Below are 26,256 nucleotides of genomic sequence, written 5' to 3'. Positions count from 1 at the left end.
GCTCCTGCGAAGCACTTCCTTGCTTTCTGGCACTATAAGGCGCTCTAGACTCATTTGTCTCTTTCCTGCCCCAGCCCTAGAATGAGCTATTTCTCCATGAACGCAAAGGTCAAGTTTCAGAGTCTAGGGCAAAGGCAGAAACTACTCAGTCAGAATCACACCTGACCAGAGCCCTCAGTTGCCCATAAAATGCCAGCCCTGGTTTTCCTGTTCCTGCATTCTTCATCAATTCCACCTCATCTCTTCCAACACTGCAGGCAGAGCTGGCTGGTTGTTTCGTCAGGGGACACAGGACAAAGCAAGTGGCATATGCTCTGGGCCAGGTACATGGAAACTCCGTTGCGGTTTCTTAGCCAGAGCACGTGTAGCTGGATAGTTCAGTAAAATGCACCTAGGAAATGGCGCCACTGCATCTGAAATCCAGCCCATTATTTGGGAAATTTTAAGGTCAAAGGTTCACCAGAAGAGTTAGAGAGCTGTGTGACAATTTACTCAGAAGAATCTGCTGAGGGGTAAGAACCGTGCCTGGGGTGAGCAGACTTTCTGCAGCACACTGACATAGCCCAGCAGAGGCAAGGCCAGGATGGAGAAAGGGCAGCTGGAAGCTGCGTGTGGGCTGGACGCAACAGTTGCTGTCACCGAGGAACTGCCGGGCCAGCAAACAGGTGACACGTGTCTGCAGAGGTGCCAACGATGGGCCCTTCCAGTTTAATTCTCTCTAAGTCACCACAGGCCTCATTCCCCAGGTCTTGGAAACACATTTACCCCGCGGGGCCTCCTGTCCAGCGCAAAGGCCCTCTGAGCACAAGGACCATAGAAAATTCCTTCTTCAGTTTCCGCACCCATCACAGGGCCTGGCACATACTAGACAGCCAAATAACTGGATAAGAATGTCCCCACGGCACTCTCCATATGACACTGTGCTTTCCACTACGCTCCGGCGCATATCATCTCCTTTGTCTGCACAGCTACCTCATAAAACCAAGAGGAAGCAGAGACTGACCTACCTTTGACTTTGGAGAAAATCTGCTTACAGAGCGCTCTCCAAAGGTCCTGGCTCCCGTGGGTTTATTTTTAGGCTGTGGTAACCTAAGGAAAGATTTGCAAAATTATAAATAGTAAAATATGCCAAGGAAGTAAATGCGACCTCTTCAGGTTGAGTGTTAGAAACATCCTCCAGTTGTCCTGTCCAATCAGTTAATATTTACATACATGTTCCTTACCTTCACAGCACTGGTAGCAAAACTGAATTCACATGATGACATATATAAAAGGGAGGGTGGAAAATACAGAGCTCTCTACAACACTGAGTTATAAGTTTTAGAAACAAAGAGCGAGGGCCGCCACGTGGCCACAGAGGGTCACAGAAACCATGCATTCTTTATCCCCAGTGCTGGGTGTAGCTGTGGGTTTCTGAGAGCAGGTCAGGCCTTTGTCCTCCGTGCCTCAGTAGGAATCTCTTCCACACTGCGACACCTGTCATTCACACCAGCACTCTCCTTCTAGGTTTCAACTATTAATACTGAAAATTCCTGGAGCACTCCAATATGATTTCCCTCAACCTTAAAACACTCTCTCCACAGCATGACCCCACCAAAGCCTTTTCTATTTCATTGATCCTGAAAAAATAAACAGCACATATGGCTACCTGGACCAGTGAATTCACTCACATCTAATACAAGTTCAAACCCACAGAATCCCTCTCCCGTGGCCAAAGGCTCATCAGCGGCGGGGCTGGGATTGGAAGTCAGACCAGCTGATCGGCAGGCCACTCTCCTGCCACCTCACTGCCCTGTGTCCCAGAGCAAACTGTGTGGAATCCCACGTCACTGTGACCACAGGTATCTCCCCCAAGTGTTTCTTTACCCATAATTTTCTTTGTTCCCATCTTCAAACACAGAAAAAGCAGATGACAAAGAAGAGATAACCTTATTGACTCCCCAGGACCCAGAAGAACTTGGGTTTTCTGCAATAGAGAAAAAATAGCATTGAATTATTGCATTGGAAAAAAAAATTATCCTTTATGATAAACTTTAACATTAAATAAGAAAGTAGAACAACAGCTTATAGGGAAGAAGAGAGGTCAGCGTTTCAAACACTAGGGAATGAGCTAAGCCACCTCGTCTGAGAGGAAGTGACATAATAACCACACTCATGGCACCTCACGCTCAAGCCCCCAGGTCCCGACCTCCTGCCCCCATGTAAAGCATGGTACTCACCATTCTCCTAAAATACTGCTATTGTCCCTTGATTCACTGAATAAAGCTCTAGTGGCTTTGTTTTCCCTTTTGTAGAAGGAAGAATTAACCCTTCAACTTTGCTTTTCATATCCTCCTGAGTCTAACTGGACACTGTTCAGCTTTATCATGATCCCTCTGGCTTCCTGCAGGGATCCTGCCGCTAGACTAATGTGGGCTACCTGCCGGCCTCCAGCTCTTCTCCCCCGCCATTCTTCTACCCGGCAAGGCTCAGGTCAGACCTCAAGTACTCAGCCATTCCCGGACGGTCCTATCCACGGGGACCTTGTCTTTCTTTAGCACTATTATTTTCTAAGAAACAAAACAGACCTATGACACACATTGAGAACCCTGTCAACCATTGTCAGATTTGCTATTTCATGCATCTCCTGCCTTTATGTGGCAAGCCCATCAAGGGCAGGGCCACTTCTTGTATAATCCTAGTTCCTGTGGCAACCACCCACAATGCCTTGCATCTGGTAGCTTTTAAACAAATTGTTATTACTTTGAAACTGGGCTTCAAATGCATCTTCATTTTGATCTAGAGGTTGCCATTCATCTTTGTCATCAGCAATGTCAGGGAGTGTAGGAACCTGGAACATATTCATGATGAAACCTTAAAACAGTAGAAAGAGTAATTGTAAACAAGGCTGCAAACGACCTTTCACAAATGTGTTGTCAGAGGCTACACATCCCAGTGAAAGGCTTACCTAGCGCTTCTTTTGTGTGCACGGTGGGCGATGGCTGCACTGTGGAGGGCGTCGCCTGGACCATGCCCAGTGACGTGTTTGGGGTTGTGTGCAAAGAGCTTGCACTAACAACCTTATGTGTTTCACAGCCTATTAAAGAAATGGGGACAAAATACAGAATCAGTAGGGAAATCAGAAGAATTTAAAAGGCGCACAATATAAGACATTTATTACATTGAAACACTTATTATTACTGATGGTCATCACCAAGGACTTCCATTATGATAATGCTTTCAGAGCTTTCATTGTTATCTTCATAACAGTCACGTGAGGTAGGTACGGCAAGAATTATCCTTTTACAGAAAAGGAAATGAGAGCTTCAAGAGAATAAGTGGTTTGGTCTAAAATTGTACCAAACTAGCAGCCTTGTCATAAACGACCCCCAGCTCCAATATATCCCAAGAAATACACGGTGACAGTCCCGACAGTCCCACTGTAAAGGTTCAGACTGGCCTTCCGGCTCCCTCAGCTGGAGTCCAGACGATGGTGCACCGGGCCCTGCTCACCTGGGCCCAGCCGGCCCGGACTGCACCTTGTCCTCCCTGCACCCCTCAGCCTCAGCCGTGCTCAGACACCCCGGGGACAATCCCACCTGGAATGTATGCATGGGCCTGGAGCAGATCTTCCGAAATGGCCTTGACCCAATATCACTTTCTTGGTGGCATCATCCGTAGTCACCTCTGCATTCTTGATCCCCCTCCACCCCGCCTCCACGCAGGTGGGTTTTGTCCTTTCTGTTCATGACTGCACCCCTAACTCGGTGCACCCAGCCAGTGCTCAGGAAGTCTGGGTTCAATGCAGGGGTCTCCAGCTATTTCAAGTAGCTCTATACCCACTGAACTGTCACTGGAAAAGGATGTCACAATCATGTGGCGGGAGGGGGTATGTCCAATCTGTGTGTCTCATTTTATTTATAAAACTTTCCTTCAGTGTAAATGCATCTAACGGAGTAGTACCAAACAGAAATCTAACACTCCTAATTAAATTTTTAATCACCATTACCTCCTCACGACGTATTAAAGATGACTCTTATTTTAGATAAACCTGCTAAGAAATGCACATAGCAAGTTTCCCAGAGATTCTAACTAATAAGATGTGACTAATAGGCGGATTTCTGCCTGAGTTGGAAATGGCCCAGAGCTCCTCTAACCTCTGCATTCAGAATAAGAAAGCTAACAGACGGCTTCTTCGAGGCGTGAAGCCTTCACAAACCACGGCCACCACACACATCTCAGAGTGACCTGGGAGTCTGGTTAACGTGTCAGAACACACGTACAGTAACTACACATTACCTTCTTTCATGTTGGCCCCACCATGTGGCTTGAATTCATGAGTACCTTGAGTCACACATCTGGAAGAAAAAAACTCTAGACATTAACTCTCAAGAATGAACAGTGAAAAAATGTCAGCAATCACAAGCCTGTTGTTACAGTATGGATGAAACTGCTTAGGTCTGTAGTGTAAGTAAATAAAATGTTTCATTTTTTTCTTTCATTTCCTTTTGAAGAAAAGAATTCTTACAGACACAGGCCAGGTGCTAACATTCGCTTAACACAGTGGTTGTGTATTTTAACAGCATACTAATCGTGCCTTTTTGGGGTAGGGTGGGAAAGTGGCTCCCTAATTCAAACGCCCCCATTTATCACATGGCTGAAGGACCAGCATGCAGCTCCCTGGTCACAGTGAGGGAAGCACCACCATGCTTTGTCAGCACGGCCCCCATCGTGGCGAGCCAGTGGGCACAAGGGCACTGTTCCCCAGAGTTCTAATTATTAAGAAAGGAAAACATGGCACAGAAGATGTTCACGTCAGTTTGTTTTAAGCACAGTTGTGACAGTGGACCTCGTCTATTTATCTTTGCTAGAATTCTCTTAGTGGACCCTGGTAAAACGTAAAAGAGAAACTGCAAAGCACTTGAAATTTTATAAATCCCCACTAAACTGTCATAAAAACATAAGTTTTTATATGAGGTTTCAGAGAAAGGTACCCTTTCTCTGCCATGGTCAGCAGTCCAAGCTGCTGAGAATGTCATGGGGGTCCATTCAGTCGCTTGCATGGGCCAGGGTCAGGATAAATCTGACGTGCTTCTGATGGAGACCTAAATGTCTATTAGGGGAAAGAGTGTTACAGTTGTATAAGGGGCAGCCATCTCTGGCTCTCACAGCCTCACTACTCCATCTGTGCAGGGGCAGCTGGCCACACATCACTTTCACAGGGCTGTCGCTGTTGCCGCTCTTACCATGACAGCTGCATAAATGAACTATGAAGAGCTAATGGAGCCATGGCTCCCACACAGCCCTCTTCTTACACACAGGGTGCAATATAGGCCCCAGGACAGTTATTATCTTAATGTGAGTGAAGGAGCATGAGGATTTAAATCTCATTTCCAGCAGAAATCAGTGATCCAAGTTAACTTGGGCACTGAAGGGAACCAACGCTTAAGAACCATAATCTGTGCTCAGAGGCTTAGCCTAAGGGGAGGGTGTGAGCTACACTGTGGCTTTTATTTTTCCTAATGGATCAATAAAATTGTATGTTGAGTGAGAGAGAGAGAGAGAGAGAGAGAGAGAGAGAGAGAGAGAGAGAGAGAGAGACTGAAGATAAAAATTTATACAAAACAAGTGGTGTGCCACTAATTTCAGAACTCCAGGCAAACGCCTCACAACTGGGGACACCTCCCCAGCAGCGTGCAGTTGGAGCCTGGCATATTGTGTAATGGATGTCAATCTCAAACCGCTCCTGCTGGGAAGACAGAGGGAAGATGAGAAGAACACGTGGCAAGGAACCGTCTGGACCGTAACAGTCCTTATGGTACTCCGTCAAAACCAGAAAGCAAAGGCAGTTTGCTATAACAACTGTATATCCTTCAGTTATAAAAAGATTGTTACATATCAGCATACTAAAAATTTTTAACTCAAAAGAGAAGCACGAACTAAAATAAATACTCTAAAAGAAGCCTGAAATAAGTAGACCTACAAGACTTGGGCTACTATTTTGGGGGCCTGGCTGGGTTACATCTGCTCCTGATGCTGCAGATAGTGCAGGAGCTGGCAGACACCTTCACACTCCCGCCAGATCCACCAGCAGCTTCGGCTCACCTGGCATCTTCTCCGGCCGACGCAAACATGGAGTCTGTCACTGGCTGGGCTGTCAAAGGAACAGGAGGAGTGACACTCTGGCTGATGGCTGGGGACACCAAAGCGATAGTAACAGCATTTGCCTCAAGAGGTGCCTCTCTTGGCCTCTCTCCCAGGTGCCATGAGGTGCGTAGAGTGGCCACTGGCAGGGACGGAGCATTCACTTCCTGCTGGGAGCTGACACTTGGCCCCATGCACGCTGGATTCACCTTCCGTGTAGAACAAACGAACAAAAACAAAGCAATGAAGTCCAGAATATTAGTAATGGGGTATTACAGCTTTTCAGTATTAGGCATTATACACTGGCCTCTTTCCCCTACAGCTATTCTGAAATGAACCGTCGACAGCAACAAAAAGACCACTCTCCACAAGCGGGGCTTTGCACTAAACCAGACACACTGGTAGCTCATGCCTCTGACCACTGAAACACCCCTACAGTTTCATCAGTCTCTGAGAACTGTCTTATTTCTCTCACCTAATTTTGGGAAAAGACCAACGAGTCAATGTAATGAAACGCTCACAACGATGCTCCTTCCGTTCAAACGCCCCGGGGCGCTGTTTCCTCTTTGATGAATAGTAAACGTGAGTATAAGTTCCAATTATAACTTCCACACAAGCGTGGCTCACACGGGATGGATAACAGGCTCTACACTTAAAATCTTTGCTTTTCTACTCATTGTACTTAGACTATAACTGTACACTCTCATGTTACCAAGTTAAAAAACATGGAGTAAATTCCTCACCATATAAAAGTATTCTCACAATTTGTTAAGAAAAGCACCAAATATCTAGGGCAAAAATAGTTATTTCACAAATGGACAAAATATAAAAAGTTCCTACTCATGGCTTCCGGTCAAGATGGCGGAGTAGATGTACGCTGTGCTCGCCTCTCCCATGAGCACATCAAAATTATAACTAAATTACAGAGCAACCATCATTGAGAATCGTCTGAAGTTTAGCTGAACAGAAGTCCTATAACTAAGGACATACAGAAGAAGCCATGCTGAGACTGGTAGGAGGGGCAGAGATGCCAAATGGGCGGGTCCCACACCTGTGTGCAACCATTAAAAATTGGGAGGGATATCTTGGCTGCGGAGACCCCCCCCCCCCCGCAGGAGCAACGGTTCCCCAGCCCAGACCACCAGTGCTGGGAAAGAGGGGCCCCCACAATGCCTGGCTGTAAAAATCAGCAGGGATTCAGTCAAGGTGAGCCAGAAGGTGGCTGGAGATCCAGGAATTCTCTTAAAGGTCCTACACACAGGCTCAATCACTCACAAACACTTGCCCTGGGCTCCAGTGAAGGATAGCAGCTCTAAAAGCACCAGGGACATTCAGGGAGAAACGGATTGTCTGACTCAGGATGAGGACTGGAGGGGCAGCTCTCTTGGAGTCTAAAGTGCCAGAAGGTGCCATTGTTCCTCTGTGGAGCCCTCCCTCAGCACAGCTGGAAGGTGCAGGTGGGCACCAAATCTGAGTCTCCATACACCTGGCTAATACAGTTCTTGCCCCACCCTGGTGATTCTCTGAGATCCTGGCTCACCTGACTCTTTCAGGGGCTGTTCCTCACAAGTAAGTGCCAGCCTCTGCCAGCACTGCAGACTTCCCTAAAATCTCTCAAAGGTCCACAAACCTCAAACAAGCAGTGGCGGCCTTGGCATGCCCTGTACCTCCTGCTAAGTTGACCCCCACTGGACACTAGTGGTGGCCAGCCTCAGTTCACAGCATAGCCTTTCCCAGGCACCTCTAAGCCCAGCACAGGCAGCTACCACCACAGATCACTCTGTAGCTTCCACCAGGTGGTCCCGGGCTGGGCACAGGCAACAGCTGAACTCGGCTTCACCAGACCCCTCCCAAGAGGACCCAGAGCCAACACCCCTGGTGCCTGGCTTCAGACCACAGCAGAACACCACCAAATTAACGCCACAAATGACACATCCAAAGGGTGGACTGGCAGGCACCAGAGCCCCACTAAAGTGAATAATCCACCATGCGGTCAACCCCCCCCCACCCCGTCCGCCCAACAGCTCATCTGCTATAGTCACCTCTAGTTCTCACAGACAGCCTGAGGGTCAATTTCCACTGACATGCCAACAGCAGTCAAGGCTCAACTACAACAGGAGGGCACACACAACCCACACAAGGGACATGCTGGAGCACCCTGCTCAGGTGACCAGGGAGACTGTGCCATTGGCCACAAAGCACATTTACTACATAAGGCCACTCTACTAAGACAAGAGACAAAGCAGCCCTACCTATGCAGAAACAAACACAGGGAGGCAGCGAAAATGGAGAGACAGAGAAACATGTTCCAAATGAAGTAACAGGAGAAAAACGCCAGAAAAAGAAATGAAATGGAGACAAGCAATCTACCAGATAGAGTTCAAAACACTGGTTATAAGGATGGTCAATGATCTCAGTGAGAACTTCAACAAAGAGATAGGAAACATAAAAATGGAGATAGAAAACATTAAAAGGACCAGTCAGAAATGAAGAATACAATAACTGAAATGAAGAATACATTAGAGGGAATCAACAGTAGATTAGATGAAGCAGAGGACTGAATCAGCAATTTGGAAAACAAGGTAGTGGAAAACACCCAATTGGAACAGCAACAAGAATGAAAGAAATGAGTAGAGTTTAAGGGGCCTCTGGAACAACATCAAGGATAACAACATTCACATCACAGAGGTACCAGAGGCAGAAGAGAGAGAGCAAGGAATTGAAAACCTATTTGAGGAAATAAAGACAAAAAACTTCCCTAACCTGGAGAAGGAAATGAACATACAAGCCCAGAAAGCACAGAGTCCCAAACAAGATGAACACAAAGAGGCCAACACCAAGACACATCATAATGAAAATGTCAAATGTTAAAGACAAAGAGAGAATCTTAAAAGCAGCAAGAGAAAAGCAGTTAGTTACCTACAAAAGAGCTCCCATAGACTATCTGATTTTTCTACAGAAACTTTGCAGGCCAGAAGAGACTGACAGAAAATACTGAACGTGATGAAAAGCAAGGAACTACAGCCTAGATGATTCTACTCAGCAAGGCTATCACTTAGAATCAAAGGACAGATAAGGAGCTTCCCAGTCAAGAAAAAGCTAAAGGAGTTCATCACCACCAAACCAGAATTACAAGGAATGTTAGAGAGACGTCTTTAAGAAAAAGAGGGAAAAAATTAAAAGTATGAGTAAGAAAATATCACAAAGAAAAAATTTCTCACTAACAAATACATAAAAGCACTGGATCAACCAATGCTACAGTTAGAACAAGGGTTAAAAGACAGAAGTAGGAAGATCATGTGTAATTACAACAGTAAATTAAGGAATGAATACACACACACACACACACACACACGAAGTAAAAACATCATATAATAAAAACAAAAATGTGGAGGGGGTGAGTAAAAATGATAGTGATTTTAGAATGTATTCAAACTTAAGAAAACATCAACTAAAAACAGAGTGCTATAAACATAGCTTGTTATATGTGAAGCACATGGTAACCAGAAACCAAAAATCTACAAGAAATATCCAAGAAATATAGAAAAAGGAATCCATATACAGCACTATAGAAAGTCATCAACATACAAGAAAAGAGAGCAAGAAAGGAACAGAGAACTACAAAAGGTCAGAAAACAATTAATAAAATGGCAATAACTACATGCCTATCAATAATTGCTAAGTGAAACAAGCCAAACAGAGAAAGACAAATACCACATGAATTCATTTATATGTGGAATCTAAAAAACAAAATAAACAAACAAACAAAACAAATAAACTCGTAGATACAGAGAACAAACTGATGTTTGCCAGAGGGGAGGGGAGTTAGAGGGTTGGGAAGGGCTTATGAAGTACAAATTGGTTGTTACAAAACAGTCACAGGGATGTAAAGTACAGAATAGGGAATACAGTCAGTAATATTGTAATAACTATGTATGATGCGGGTGGGTGGCGAGACTTATCAGGGAGATCACTTCTGTAAGTTATATAAATGTGTAACCACTATGCTGTACATGTGAAACTAATATAATATTGAATGTCAACTGTAATTAAAAAAAGAAAAAAGTTGGGGTGGCCGGTTAGCTCAACTGGTTAGGGCGTCGTGCAGACAACACCAAGGTTGCCAGTTTGATCCCTGATATGGGCCACTGTGAGCTGCACCCTCCTTAAAACAACACAACAACAAAAACATACTTATCAGTCATCAAAAAAGTAGTTAAAAATAACCTATCTAAAAATAATCATAATATTCAATTCTGAAGAAACATTTTGAAAAAAAAAATCAGACTTTATCAGGTATCAAAACATATAACAATGCTGTGGTAAGTACACAACATAGAATGATCAAGAAGAAACCTGTTGCCCAAACAAAGTACAAATATTTTAGAAACGATCTTGTGTATTAAAAATTTAGTACCTGATAAAGATATTTTAAATGAATGGGGAAAGGCTGAGCTGGTCAATAAATGATTTAAGGGAAATCGGCAATCCATTTGGAAAATATATCCTTATGCCACCGACATACAAAAATAAGCCCCATGAAAGGAGGACTCTGGTTAAAAACAGTGGCTTAAACATGTGTTTTATTATTTACACCCTCCTCAAACCAAACCTCCCCAGCACGACAGTAAAGGAATCCTAGCATATAAAACAGCAGGTGAAGGCTGACCTCTGGAGAAGGTGAGAATTTAGACACATCGAATAGAAGGTGGGACTAGGACAGGTATGTGGCAGTAGTGAGTCTGTTTACAGTGAAGATCCTGAGATCCATTCTTACAGGTATACGTCCACCTGGCAGCAGACTGGGTTTCCTTTCTGGACAAACTGAATCAAAAGGACGCGGGGCCAAGGCAGAGGGTGGTGGTGACAGAGACGAGGACTGAGTGGTCTGCTTCCTGAACAGCAGGACCCCTCGCCCCTTTGCTTGGCTCCCAAGCCAGCAGCCCGGGTGTACATCCTCAAATCAAACAGACGCCAACAAGGCCCCAAGGCTCCTAGGACGTGCAGTCAGTCTCTGCAGGCTCTCGGATGAGTAGATAGTGAAGGTCACCAGATAGGACAGGGTGATCAGATTTCAATGTGAAGAACAAAGACAAAAACAAAACAAATGACAGGTAGAATATTACATTCACATAATAAGAACAGGCAGCTATGAAAATAAACATTCACAGTAAAAAAGCTATCTGATCTTAAAAATGTCATCTGAAATAAAAGGGTCATAAAAAGTTAAGGAAATCTAACAGAAAGTTAGGGGGGGAAAGCACAAAAGTAGAAAAATAGGAGGAAAAAAAGTGAAGAAAATTAGAGGATCAATCTGGGATCTCCACTATCCAGTATGATTACAACAAATAAGAGAATGTGTATGGGCAAGAAGTACTTAAAAACTAAAGAAAATTCCCCAAAATCGCAGGACTGGAATGTTCAAACACTGAATGTAATGGGTAGCAAGTGCAGAGGGAAAGCACATCACCAGGTCACAACTGGGGAGAGACGACCCAGCACGCTGTCAGAGAGCAGATGGCATGTTTAGAGCCAGGAATCAGAATGACTCCGGGCTTCTCAAACACGGAGCCCCACACAGAGGAGCAGAGCCTTCCGACCTCCCTCCCAGAACATCAAGGCCGGTCAATGATCAGCCAAGTGTGAGGGCAGAAAATTAACCCTCCCAGGTAATTTTCTACAAAAAAGCTCTCGGAGACTATGCACCAGCCAAATAGGGATACTGCAGAGCAATGATGACAAAGGAATGAGAAAACAAGCAGGGACACAGCACAGCGGGGAGCCAAAGGGAGGTCAGCTGCCCCAGCCGACCTGGAGGAGGGAGCCAGAAAACTGTGGAGGGCATGTGGCCAAGAAAAGTGAAACTAAGAGCGTATCTGATGCATCTGAACCTGATGAAAGGATACGTCCAGTTTCTTCAGAGTGTGGGGATATATAACTGGTTAAGTACCAAGAAAATACAGCAAGAGAAAATGAGACAATTCTTTTAACAATGTCTTGGAACTCTCCAGGGAAAACAAATCATGCAAAAAGGAAATCCAAGTAAGCAAGAATAAACAAAACAATCTAATGGAAACGTAACTATATAAACACACAAATAAATAAACATGTACAGACACACTGAACATCAGAATTGAATTAACACTAAAATTAGGGCACAGAAAGGAGCAAAGAGAAGAGAACCAGAGGCACGAGAAGTCAATGATGGGCACACACCTCAGGACTGTGCTGGGACGCGGGCAGGCTCTCCCGGGACGGCTCCGTCACTTGATGCAACCTCTTATGAAGTTCATCCATTTTCTCTTTCAATAGCTGTTCTTCAAAAGCATTAGCTTCTTTCCTTATCATATAATGTCTGTCTTCGTTTACTTTAGGAAAGATGATGGTTTGCACACTAAGTTTAAATTCAGGCCATAGAACTGCAAATTTTTTACTAGTCTTTTCCATATGCATTAGGTTATCAGAACTGAAATATGTATTACCTTTACTTTGCTAGCTATTTATATTAAAGTATAATCCACATATAACATTAGTTTCAGAAGTACATGATTCTATGTTTATATATATTATGAAATGATCACAGTTAAGTGTAGTTAACATCTGTCACCATACATGGTTACAAAAAAAAATGTTTTTCCTTGTGATGAGGACTTTTAAGATCTGCTCTTAGCAACTTGAAAATATACAACACGATTTTATTAACTAGTCACCATGCGGTACATTATGTCCCCATGACTTATTTTATAATTGCTAGTTTGTACCTTTCCAACTCCTTTACCCATTTCACTCCTCCGCCAATCTGTTTTATCTATGACATTTTTAAAAAATTCCACGTATACGTAAGATCATATAGTATTTGTCTTTCTCTGTCTGACTTATTTCACTGAGCATAGTGCCCTCAAGGTCCATTCATGTTGTCACAAATGGCAAGATTACATTCTTCTTCAAGGCTGAATATTTTGCTGTGTGTATAACAATCACAATTTCTTTATCCATTCTTCCATTGATGGACACTTAGGTTGTTTCCATATCTTGGATATTAATAATGCTGCAATGAACATAGGGGTGTATGTATCTTTTTGGATATTTTCATTTTGTAGTGTTTTGTATATTGATTTTGTATCCTGCAACTTTACTGATTTTGTTTAATTCTACCACTTTTTTAATGGAGTTTTTCTATATATATACACGTCATATCATCTGCAAATAGTGTTTTACTTCTTCCTTTCCAATCTGGATGCCTTTTATTTCTATTTCCTGTCTAATTGCTCTGGCTAGAACTTCAATACTATGATGAATAAGAATGGGCATCTTCATCTTGTTCCTGTTCTTAGAGGAAAAGCTTTCAGCTTCTCACCATTACATGTGATGGTAGCTGTGGGTTTGTCACATATGGTCTTTATTATGATGAGGTAATATCCCCCTATACCCACTAGATTGAGAGATTTTATCATAAATAGATGTTGAATTTTGTCAAATGGTTTTTCTGAAGCTATGATTTTTATCCATTTTGTTATGTGATGTATCACATTGACTGATTTGCCCATGTTGAACCATTACTGTATTGCTGGACTAATTACCATTGATCATGGTGCATGAGCTTTTTAATGTACTGTTAAATTCAGTTTGCTAATATTTTGTTGAGGATTTTTGCATCTATTTGCATCAGGGACATTGGCCTGTCATTTTTTCTTGTGGTGTCCTTGTCTGATTTTGGTATCAGAGTAATGCTGGTGTCATAACACGAGTTTAAGTGTTCCCTCCTTTTCTATTTTTTGAAGAGTTTGAGAAGATTTGGTATTAATTATCCTGTGAATGTTTGTTAGAATTCACTAGTGAAGTTGGTTAGAATTCACCTTTTAATTATAATTTTTACCTGCCTTTGGCATGGTTACTTTTAAGTCCAGGGAATATAAGTTACAAAAATGTACATGTTGATCAAGAATAATATTTGGTAATAATATGATACTAAACATTTCTTCTAAAACAAACATGACTATGGAAATCATTTGAAAATGGACCAGTTTTTAAAAGATATACATTTTTAGGTGCTTTCTAAGAAGAAATAAGTAAAGCGCTCTGAAAGGTATTTCAAGCACATGGCGGCAGGCTCACTTCCAATGGCTAGTTAACGTAGTCATGTCACATACAAATCAAATCGCCTGGCTAAAACTTTAGGTCACGGTGTGTGTAAGAAAAATGGACCTGTACGTGGCACAAAATGGGTCTTCCATGCATGTTAGCTGATGGCTCCCTCACGTATCAACTGAACGAGCAATAACAAACAAAAAAGAGAGGCCAACAGAGTGACTATAGTACAAATAACTGAGATGGTGAAAGTCCTCAGTGGGACAAAGACTCATTTTCCTGAGGTCAACCCTGTGATAGCAAAGGAAGTGCAAACATTGGTATTAACAATATTCATGGTTTTCCCTGTGAGGAAGCTTTGACCCACTCCATAGCCATAAATGACATGGCAATGGGTCAGAGACTCCTTCTAAATGTCTTATCTATAATAGTTGCAGATCTTAGAAAATCTCAACTCTAGTTCCTAACTGAATCCTTCCACAGTAAAATAAGTGGCCCAGTGGTTTAGAGTTGCTGTATACAGAAGATCAAATACACACAAGAGGTGTTTAAATGTTTTAAAATACCTATTCTAAAGCTAAGGCAGCACTGGTGTGGGTATCTACCAGTGCTGTTTCACCTCCATGCCCTTGGATGACAAGGGGGCCCCACCAGCATTGAACAAGGATGTATAGGCTTCTGATAGGATGAGCTCGAGACTTTTTGGCATTCTTTCAGCACAGGCAACTATATGCTTAAAAATGTTAATCACTCAGGAATGACCATTATTTTAGCGACATAAGAATAACTCAGACAAGAAGACTGCAGTACCCCACTGCTCATGCTTTCTCCGTTGATTGTACTTTTGGGCTCTCAGCTCTTCAAAGGAGAATTCTGAGTCTCCACGAATGAGCTTCTCCTTGCAGTACATAACAACCTGCTGAACGTCAGCTCTGGCTGCCAGACAGGGCTTTGCGGAGCATTCTGACTTAGAAATCATGATCACCCGCTGTTCCCTACAAAGGGAAGAAAACATCATTTACAACACTGTACAACAGCAGCTCTTGACAGAAGCTAAGGAATCGATCAATGCAGTCATTGTACTTGCATATTCGGCTCTTTGTCACAAGCTGAAGATGGTACTCCAGAAACTTCTGAACCCTAAAAAGACAAAAAAAGAAGTGTAAGCAATCATTTACCTGAAAACACACCGTCACCCAAATTACTTCACAAGACAATATAAAAATGCTGACTGGTTCTTCGCCATCGAGTAGATTTATGTTCTTTTCCATTATAATAGCTGAAGCTTTAGTTTGCATTATTAATCTTAATGATAGCTTCTGCTAAAGTCTGATAAGAAAGTGACTTAAAATTGTCTACTTGGGAATAGAGAAGGGCATTTATTTCCCTTTGATCCATAATCTGGGGAGGGGCCACAGTGCCTAAGTGTTATAGGATTAACATTCCAAAACGCCACATTAAAAAAAAAAATCATTAAGATTTTCTTCTGGCACTTCTTATCCCCAGGAACTCACAGTGCTGGCATTTATTCACTGCACAAGTATTTACTGAAGACCTCATATATGTCATGTCCTGAGCTGGGTCCTGGGAATGTGACCGTAAACAAGACCCATCATTTAGCTGCTGGCTAAGAGTTCAGCCAGGGCGACAGGAAGCAAGGAGCCTGGTGAGCACACGCAGGGTGTCAGTCAGGCGAGGTGGAGTGTCTGTCGGGATGTGAATGCGTACCCTACTTCTAAGAATGTGTCACTCACTACAACTTGCATGTGTGCACAAACAACAGAGCCATTCCCACTGGATTTAGCTTAAAGGAGGTCCGGCAAAGTTTGAAGGGGCAGTTGTATCAAGAAAGATGCTGGGATCAAACAAGGCTGAGCAGAGGACAGGCGAGCATTTTACACACCAGCAAACCATTAGGCAGAAGAGATCTCGATGGGGCAAAAACCTTGAGGATGATAAAAGACAACTCAGGTGGAAGGCCACCTTTCCCCACCGCAATGGTGGTTCCATTTATTGGTGGGTGGCAGAAAACTGACAGATGTCATCTGAGGGCTTCTGCTGGCTCACTGAAACAGTCAAGGCCCCAGTGTGAAGAGCGTGAAAAGGAATTTAAACTCACTATAATTTGGCATTAGAGTGAAACAGGAACATGAGACATACACGAAATGTACAGTGACTGGGAAACGAACCAGGATTGCCTGGAGTAGTAGAGCCTGGGTTGAGGTTAGTCACCAACATCCAGAGCTCTGAGTTTGGAAGCAGGGCTCAGAAGCCTCCAGGTGGCTGTGGTCCAGTGTGGGGTCCCTGGCCTATGAGGAGGCGGCCAGCAGCCCAGAGGAGAACAGCAGCTGGGGCAGCGTCTCAGCACGAGGAGACAGGACGTTGTGTAGTGGGGTGCGTAGGTCAGGTTAATGCAGAGGGTGTGGTTGGCCGGTAAGTTATTTAATTAAATCCAATACTGGACGTGAGCAGTGGGGAATGATGACAGGCCAGAATGTCCCCACAGGTGCAGGTGGTTGAGATAAAGGTCAGTAATGAAGGACAAGGTCAAGGAAACGAGATGACAAAATGGGAGTGGAAGGAAGCAGACGACTGACCATTCAATACCATTCTCAGTTTCCACAAATATTATTACCTGATTCTGAGAAATGCAAGCTGAGTCATTTCCTGGATTTGATTTTGATGTCATCGTTTGGTTTAAAATCTGAGCATTATGCAGAGGTTCTGAGGTTCTAGCTATTGGGTGGGGGTGAAAGAAAGAGAAATAAGTATAAAATCAAAGTAAATAAAATTACTACAAATACAGTCCCCTGGTCTTTCAATAAGTAGCATTAAGAAATAAACCAGCTCATCCAACACTGTCTCACAAAGTGTAACTAAAACACTTTTTAGATAAGAGGAATATTGTAGAGACAATTTTCTGATCAATTCAAAATGACCAAGGAAATACCCAAAAGAAATGTGAACTTTAAAGAGTTAAACAACAGGATAGGAGAATCCATGCTTACTGCTAAAATGTTATCTTTATTTCTAAGGAAGAAAATAACTACATTTCTTTAAAAGTTGCATTAAAAACATTTGATTCAATTCAAAGCAGATGGCCTCCAGAGTAAGTACTGTTCTCCATTTGGAGCAATTTTGATTTTTTTTTTTACATTCTAAGCATATAATGAAATCACCAAGATTTTCATGTGGGTTTGCCCTTTTAAAGTGCTAAGACAGAGCTGCTGCTCTCCAGGGCTGTTCAGCTGCCTTAACGATCAGAGTGCCTTTCCTGTTACCTATGACAGTACAATCAATAAATATCGGATGGATTTGTTTTTTAAAGAAGAAAAAGAAAAAGCAGTGCAAATCAGAGACTAAATTATCAACAATTTAGACATTTTAGAAAGCATTATTTTACCTTGAGCTGGCAAATGGGTTTCGGTGACACGTGTCTGAAATAACCTAAATGACAGTAGAGAGGCATAATAATCAATATAGATTATAGACTTCAGTTTAATACATACTTGCACTAAAACAAAAACTAAATACAATAAACAGCTTATTCGAAGCTAGTAAAGACTGAGGTCAAGAGAAAATGGAGAATTTTAAAGTTGCTTTAAAATTAAAAAAAAAAAATTCTGGTATTATCTTCATACCTAGTACACTCAGATTAGGAAATTCCTCCATTTGCCTAGTTTATATCAGTATTTCTCAAACCCACCCAACAAACGCACCCTCCTTCTTCGTGTACCACATACGCCAGACGACATGGGGTCTTTGAACCCTACATTTAAGCATTCTACAGACCTGGAACATGATGAATATAATGTACGGAAGAAAGACGTTCAAGCACAAACTCAGACTACTACTCACAAAGGCAGACACAGAGCTGTTCATGATGCCAGAACTTAAATTTACGTCATTTCACGGCACCTTTGCACATCAACCCAATCTGTCAAGTAACATGCAACTTCCATGCCTGACAGTTTGGGATGATGTCGGCAAGGGTGCACTGTATAAAGAGGCTAAAAGACGTACAGCCAAAGGCAACCAGATGCCAATTCAGACTTGACTCTTAGTTCAAACAAACCAACCATTTAAAAAAAATTACATTATGAGGAATGACTGAAAATTGAGTGATTATTATTGGTAATTTTGTTAGTACAAAAACGGTGTAAGTTCTGTAAGAAATCACCTTTTAGAGATGTTTAAAGAAGCGTTTGGGGTAAAATATTTTGCTGTCTCAGATGTGCTTTAAATTCTGCATAGAAAGAATAAGTTCAAATGTCAAAATTATTATTATAAAGAGCATGAGCACTATAGCAAAGTTGAAGAAAATGGAGTGTATGAAATACTGGAAGGGCTACGGTGAGATAAGCTGCCTCAGAGGCCGTCCAGCAAAGAGGGGCCGAACGCTGGTATGAGCGTTCCAGTAGGTAATTTGGTGACGTGTACCACAAGCCTGAAAACTCTTCATACACCATCTTTGACTCAGTCTCAATTCTGAGACTCTATTAGAAGAAACTAGCTAAAAATAGGAAATGATGAGGCAAAAAAGGGTTAATAAAAGTGAGGCCTGAAGGGGGATGCCCAGGCCTGCACCCCCTACCCAGGAACCGGCCAGGCTCATCCCCTAGAAATAAATCAAAGGTGTCCAAACACTCCTAAAAAGAAGACATAAAACCCAACTGGTATTAACTGGTTCCTCACACTTGCACAAACTGTTAAAACCTATCTGTTACTTGACCTCTAATCTTATTATAATACAATTAAAATGAAACAAACATTAAGGCTTGGGCCCCCGGGGTTTTTTCTGTATGCATTATGTGTAAGAGCATGTGCAGAAAGAAACTAGTTATATAACCAACATATGTCAATCAAATGACCTCAGTCTATCTGTCGTATCTCCTGCTTTGTAAGGAAATTTACCTAGAACCTATCTATATAGGAAAGCGAACCTAAAGTTAGGTGTACGTGTCTGCCTCCGAAATTTTTATGCCAACATCTTTCTTCTTGAATAAACTATCCTTAACTTTTCGAGGTTGTGAATTCATTTACCTTTTGTGAACAACCAGGGGGTTAATGCCAAAGACACAACATTCAGCCGAAACTTGGGAATTCGACTCTGCCTCCCTCTCCCCCTCAGTAGTTCAACTCTGCCTCCTTCTCTCTCCCTCAGGAGCCTCTCACGGAAGGATGTTAAACCCTCCCACTCCTCTTACTCCCTGTGTGCTTTACTTTAGCTTTCCATGAGGCACCTCCGATGGTCTAGCTCGGTAAGTGGATATGCCTGGGACGTCTGTAGGGTGCCAGGAATTCCACAGATTGGGTCCACGACCCCTGACCTAGGCGTGCTGAGGAAGCTCTCACACCTAAGTCACTCTCATTCTCTCTCTCTCTCTCTCTCTGAAGTACACGGTAATGTGCACTAATTCCGAAACTCCAGAGATAGAGACCACTCAGAAACTAGTGGAAAATCAGGGGGACGCCCTTCGATTTCCTGGCCCAGCTACCACAAACCACTGCCCCACGCAGCCATAGGAGGTGGCCCCTCTGTTCTGCAAGCTGGGAACTTGTACTCCCAGGTCTTTGCCGTCGGAACCTCTCTCAGGCACCTGTTCCAGGCTTGTACGCCGTCTGGGCTTCATGCCAACCGGGCCTCTCTGTCTGAGGCCCCTCTGCAGTGGCGCACTGCTCAGAGACCAGATTTTGAACCCCAGCTCATTTCAGTATTTGGTTCTGTAAGTACTCTAGTTCACTTATTTGTTTTGTTTTATTTGCCTCTAGTATTTCTTTTCTCTTTTTCTTTCCCTTTTCTATTCGTGTCTGAGACACCAAGCTGATCAAGAGCTCTGCACCTATACCTTCTGAGAGCCCCCTAGGTTGTGTATTAGCAAACTGATTACCTTATAATTAGAAGCCAACGATGTTTTATTGTAGCACAGTTTGGCCCACATATACGCTCTAATTCTAAGGAAAGGTAGCCTCTCCATGGGTCTTTAAGTTATTATACTATTTTTGAAGTTAAAATTGTTTTGTACACCAACTCTATATTCAGAAACTTGGCAAAAGCAAGTCTTAAAAGGTTTTTCTAACTCTCAGTAACTTTCAGGATCTTGCAGATAACATGAAATGTAAACAAAGGGCTGCTGTAGCAGCTGCTTGAGGCTGAGGTAACTGAAGAGAAAAAAAAGAGGTACTTTTAAGCACAGGAGGCAAGCCCTACCCTCCTCCACCTCCCCACCTCTTTGAAGTTGTAAGGGCAACTATAAGATCTTAGGTCCTCTCTGCAATTATTGGTGGTTCTGTTTATATATCTGGTCTCTAATATCTGTATTTGTCTGTGTTTTATATATAATATAAAGTTTTTGCTTCTGGATGGTATTACCAGTTTATAATACATGATTGGCCTAAAATCACCAGCGCTTATATTAATTAAGATAATAAAAACTGACTCAAGTACTTCTCAGGATCACATGGTCTAAGAAAATATTTGATACTAAGGTTAGTTTAACTTTCAGTTAAATAGACGTGTCTTTTAAGGTTATTAACATTAAATATGGTATCTTTTATTTTACCTGAGTTTGCAAAAATAAATTCATGTTATCTCTTTTACAGAATTTGTCAAGAAAATAGCTTGGGTAATAATTAACTTCGAAATCTCAGGGTTAAGAACTAATAAGAAGTAACTGAAATAAGGTTTAGATGAAACTTTTCAGTAATAATTATATAATATGGATGTTGGACGTGGTTTCTCATCATCTATTGGTGACTTAAGATCTTGGTTTTGCTAAGTTGTGTTGAATGATAAAAGTTATTAACTATCTAGGTATTTCAAAATAACAAAATACTGAAATTTCAATTATTGGATAGGTCTGAGTTTATCTAATTCTGGCTTGTCACGGAACATTAAAAGATAAATTAAGATTTGTTTATAAATATATCTTGTATTGTATTATAAAAGCCTATGCTTTTGAAGGTTACAAAATATATTCCTCGATTTACCAGTGGAAGTGCTAATTACTTGCTTTTGGTTATCAGTAAAAATTAAGGTTGTGAAGGTTATGGATTCTAATTAATATAAAAGGAAAGGATGATGTGTGTTTTCAAGGAAGATAAAAAGGTATGGAAATACATTTTTGAAGGAACTGAAACAAAGTAGTTTGTCTTAAAGATAGTTATTTCTGAATGAGTGGAAAGAGACAAACTAAAGACTGGGAAAGTTGTAGAAGGCTTATAAAAGAAAATCTTGAGAGAATTTTATATATGGTTAAGTTAAATACGATTAACTAAGTAAATTTAAATATCAAAGGTAAGCTAGTACAAAATTCGAATTGAGTTTTCTCCCTCTGCTAAGTAAGACAAAATTTGTTAGACTATTGGTCTACTACTACTATTATGAAAAAGTTTTCTGCCTAAAAAACAAAGATTACATGTATCATCAAAATAATTTCTATGTTTTATATCATCTTAATTAGGTCTTTAATTACACAAGAAAATTAAATCTAAGAACTAAGTTTTGCTAATAATTATATGAATTTCTCTATATATTTTTATTTGAAATCCTGTTATTTTATTTAAACCACAAATTTCAGATGTTTGAGTTATCTAGACAAGAGCTATTAATCATTATTTTTAAATTTTAAATTTTCAACAAATTAGCTATTTGAATAAAAAGTTTATCTTAGAAAGCATAAGGGTAAGGTTGAGTGAAGAAATACAACCATATCACAAAAATAAAAAGTACAGATGTAAACTCAAACAGCTACTGTGTATACATATCGTTTCAAGTACAAAATGGTTACTCAACAAACACTTGTTAAATTAAAGGGAGAAACATCAATAAAGTATATAATTTATGACCAAGAAATTCCATTATTATAACAGAATAATCTAGTTAAATTAGCCCAAAGAACTGTTTGATTTTACCAGCATTTTAATTCTATATACTGGTGTATGTATGTGTATAGGTACAAGTTCAGAAAATTATAACAAGAGTATCAGAAACAAATCCAAGTAAAAACAAAGTCCACAATGCAATGGGGAAATATTGCCAGGTAAAGTTAGTATAAAATGCCTGCTCAAGTTAAGGACTGAGTAAATACTTAGACAGTAAAGAAGGAAATTTAAAGATTGATCAAACAAATAAATTTGTTAAAAATAGTATGTTGATAGCAAGGATGTAATAGTAATTTTTCTTGATAAAGAATTCTTATATCTACACCAATATAAGATTAGGTAAATGTTTCTTTTATTCTTTCATTTTGCATATTTTATAAGAGAACAAAAATTATTTTTTCAGTTACTATTTTGATATATTACTGAATAGAATAAAACAACCTTTGGTTACGACTAACTTCTATGAATTGTCTGTATTACTACAGTGTTTCCCTGAAAATAAGCTGGGTCTTATACCTTATTTCCCCCAAAAGACCGGGTCTTATATTAATTTTTGCTCCAAAAGACGCATTAGGGCATATTTTCAGGGGATGTCTTATTTTTTTATGTACAACAATCTACATTTATTTAAATACAGTCATGTCACCTTCTTCTGGAACATCGTTATAATGTACTAAATGAGTCCGTCTGGCTGACTATCTTAACTAGGGCTTATTTTCGGGGAAACACAGTATATGTACACATATACCAGGGACACCAAAAAAATGCATACAAGTGGACACTTTGGTCAACGTTGCTCAAACAGTAGTTCGCTGTCATCAGAAGTGTCTGGATGCTGATGGTAACCACTCTGAGCATCTCTTGTAATTGCAGAAGTCAAACGTGACTTGTGTTCATCTTTTGTTATCAAATTTCTATATTTTAAGACTGCTGGAATGTATGTCTCCTCTCATGTCAGATATAAGCCAGTATGAAGAATAATTTAACTGTTTTTACCAAAAACCTAGATAAGTTAGGGTAAATTTATTAAGCTTGGTCTAATATTTTCCCTAACCTAGCAGGCTAGTATACGAATTCTGACCCATTGTTGCATCTTAATGAAAAGGCACAGAACCTAGAGAAGGCCAGGAAATTTGTTTTAATATCTTTAACACTGAGGCAGGGGAAATGAGGAATAAAGTAACAGTGAGACTAGAGACGAGGCCAGAGACAGGCCAGACTTTTGGCCATAGTTATAGACAACCCAGGGCTGAATCCACCTCAGGGCACCCCAGAAACCCCAGAAGAGGAAATGCCAGATAAAGGAGCCTGCTTTGGACATGGAAGCCCAGATCACAGGAATAAGGAGTATCTTAACCCTCCAAAGAACTTGTGTCCCCTGTGCAAACTAAAGGGCATTGCAGGAGGGATTGCCCCGGCTCTGAAGGGAGTAGGGACCAACTCCCTTACCACAAATAGCTGTTCTCATCACAGGGGTGGAACTGTGGGTGACCCTTGACATGGCAGGTAAGCCTGTTAATTTTCTGGTTAATATAAAAGCCATTATTCCTTTCTTGACTGCTCACTCTGGACCTATTTATTTCCTCTAAAACCTATTCAGTTGTAAAGACAAAAAGTCCCTAGATTTGGGCTCATTTTACTCAGCCTGTTCCTTACGTTTGGTCTATACACTAGAGGAAATGTAAAACAGATAAATCAGACTTAAAAAGGAGTCTGAAAAAGTTTTGTCAGGCGACCTCTAAGCCCTGGCTCTAAATGCTACACATTGCTTTGGGTTCTGACCTCCTTTCTGTGATTTCCTATGTTATTAACTTGGGAAGAAGGCCAGCAGGCACTCAAAATATAGGGACCAGCAGCTCTCCCAGGCCGACTCCTCCACACGTTACAGCCCCATAAAGTCAGAACCAACTACTGTTAAAAGCCTAGAAAGGGAGGGATCTCTAACAGCCCAGTTAACTCCTGAACGGAAGGGGCCCTTCGCAATTCTCCCAAGCACCCCAACTACTGTCAGGCTGCAGAGAGTCAGCAGCTGGGTCCCCTTCCCTTGAATCAACCCTGTTTTATTAAAGACTCCACAGGACTCCCCCAAGAGGCTATTGCTTCTGTTCCTATGAGCCAACTGAAGACCTGAAGCTCCTCTTTGAACAAAGAAGTCGATCTCCCAGGACTGATAAGTACTAATAACTAGCCCATCTCCTGGATCTGCTCTTTATTACCTTTGTCTTCAGAGCTCTAGTTTTGTCTTTACTTACAGCCCACCAGGGGTCTCCTTTACTCGTTCCTCTTCTCATTATCCTTGGGCTACTCCTATTTGGACCTTGCCTTTTTCATCTTCTTGTCAAGTTTATCTCTTCCAGAATCCAGTCTGTTAAGCTACAGATGGCTCTTGTGCAAGGCTTCCTGCCCATGCCCATGAGCGACTCTGTAACCACCGTCAGCCGCTGGGATCAGAACTTTAACTTCCAGCTCAATGTCCTTAACTTAGTTCAGTCCACAGACGAGGCTGCCCAGATTTTTGGGGCCCACTGGTTCCACCATCCCTAACCGACAATCTCATAGGTAGCGACAGCTCTACTTCCCTACCCAGCCTGAAGCAAGTACAGAAGACTGACCTTCATCCATTTCCCAAAGATTTTTCATTGCCGATCAGAGATGGGGGAATGATAAGGCAGAAAAGGGTTAATAAAAGTGAGCCTGATGGGGGACGCCCAGGCCTGCATCCCCTCCCCAGGAACCGGCCAGGCTCATCCCCTAGAAATAAATCAAAGGTGTCCAAATACTCCTAACAAGAGGAGATAAGACCCAACTGGTATTAACTGGTTCCTCACACATGTTCAAACTGTTAAAACCTGTCCGTTACTTGAATTCTAGCCTCATTATAATACAATTAAAATAAAATTAACATTAAGGTTCCCCTCTTCCCCCCTCCGTGGGTTTTTCTGTATGCATGCATTCTGGGTAAGAGCATGTGCAGAAAGAAACCAGTTATATAACCAACATATATCAATCAAATGACCTCAGTCTATACGTCACATCTCCTGCTGTAAGGAAATTTACCTACCCTTTCCTTTATAAGAAAAAGCGAACCTAAAGTTAGGTGCAGTTTGCCCTGGCAACTTCTATGCCGACATTTTTCTTCTTGAATAAACTTTCCTTAGCTTTTTGAGGCTGTGAATTCACTCACCTTTTGCGAATGACCAGGGATTAATTCCAATGACACAACAGGAAATACACTAGGAGATGCTTTTATGATGCAGGAAAAAGATCTTGATACAAAACTGCTTATGTACGTAAAGCATGACTGCAATCCTCTAACAAGCAGAGAAAAGTGCCAAGCAAAACACCAGGCTTCTTCTGCTTTAGTTTTCTGTATTTTTCAAATTCCCTAAATGAGGCGTATTTAATCATAGGTAAAGTAAAAAATTGTGAAAACCAAAATTGTTCATTAAGGTATTATGTTGTTCTTTATAAAAACATAGCATTCGATTGGGGAGCAGTTAAATAGTGACATAATGCTGGGATAGACTTTACAGTCACTTTATGAGGATATAAAAGTTCCTAATTTCTTAAAAGCAGTATAGAGCTCAGTGTATACAAGCAGACGTACAGTATGGTTTACTGTTAAAACACAAAGGCACACAGAGGCAGAGGAGAAAAGATATTGGCAGGAAATGCACCAAAATGTTAACAGTAGCATTTCTGGGCAGCTTCTTTCCATGTCACTCTCTGTATTATCCACATTTTCCACAACGAGACGATGACACTAAGAGTCCTCTCAGCGAACATCCTATTTCAAAGTCAGAGGCCCCACACCGAGCTCTACCCCAAACTACCTGTACTGTTGCTGCAGCAGCTCTCCAGGTTCTGCCCGGTTCTGAATTCCTCTCCGGAAGACGGCGCTGGCACATTGCAGCTCTCCCTGGCCCTCCAGGTGCCCAGCCCAGGCCACATACAGAGGTGAAGACAGCGTCCCAATCCCATGGTTGTACAGAAACTCAAAAAACTGGTGACGGTCACTGTTGCACTCAGCCTACAAAAACCCAAAGCCAACAGGCATGAAAACCAAGGAACCAGACACAGCCAGAGGCTTCAGGCTATACCACGTGGGGGAAGGTGGGGGCGGGGAGTGGGGTGTCCTGATCACAAACGGAAAAGTCAAGC

General features: G+C 41.7%; 1 protein-coding gene across 3 annotated transcripts in view; it reads right to left on the bottom strand.

Annotated features, from left to right (window-relative positions):
- BUB1 (BUB1 mitotic checkpoint serine/threonine kinase) overlaps positions 1 to 26,256 on the bottom strand; it is a 50,711-nt gene that overhangs the window by 19,899 nt on the left and 4,556 nt on the right. For all 3 annotated transcript variants that reach the window (XM_019725844.2, XM_074332507.1, XM_019725846.2), the window contains 12 exons: positions 25,929 to 26,125; positions 17,615 to 17,658; positions 16,847 to 16,947; positions 15,299 to 15,351; positions 15,022 to 15,206; positions 12,340 to 12,491; positions 6,085 to 6,332; positions 4,279 to 4,337; positions 2,948 to 3,076; positions 2,743 to 2,853; positions 1,867 to 1,966; positions 1,008 to 1,089 (listed from right to left, as the gene is read on the bottom strand). In XM_019725844.2, coding sequence (XP_019581403.2) covers positions 1,008 to 1,089; positions 1,867 to 1,966; positions 2,743 to 2,853; positions 2,948 to 3,076; positions 4,279 to 4,337; positions 6,085 to 6,332; positions 12,340 to 12,491; positions 15,022 to 15,206; positions 15,299 to 15,351; positions 16,847 to 16,947; positions 17,615 to 17,658; positions 25,929 to 26,125 — 1,461 coding nt within the window. The remainder of the gene's footprint in view (positions 1 to 1,007; positions 1,090 to 1,866; positions 1,967 to 2,742; positions 2,854 to 2,947; positions 3,077 to 4,278; positions 4,338 to 6,084; positions 6,333 to 12,339; positions 12,492 to 15,021; positions 15,207 to 15,298; positions 15,352 to 16,846; positions 16,948 to 17,614; positions 17,659 to 25,928; positions 26,126 to 26,256) is intronic.

The sequence above is a fragment of the Rhinolophus sinicus genome, linkage group LG05, assembly GCF_036562045.2.
Source record: "Rhinolophus sinicus isolate RSC01 linkage group LG05, ASM3656204v1, whole genome shotgun sequence".
NCBI classification, from domain to species: Eukaryota; Metazoa; Chordata; class Mammalia; order Chiroptera; family Rhinolophidae; genus Rhinolophus; species Rhinolophus sinicus.
This window is presented reverse-complemented; position numbering and strand designations above follow the sequence as displayed.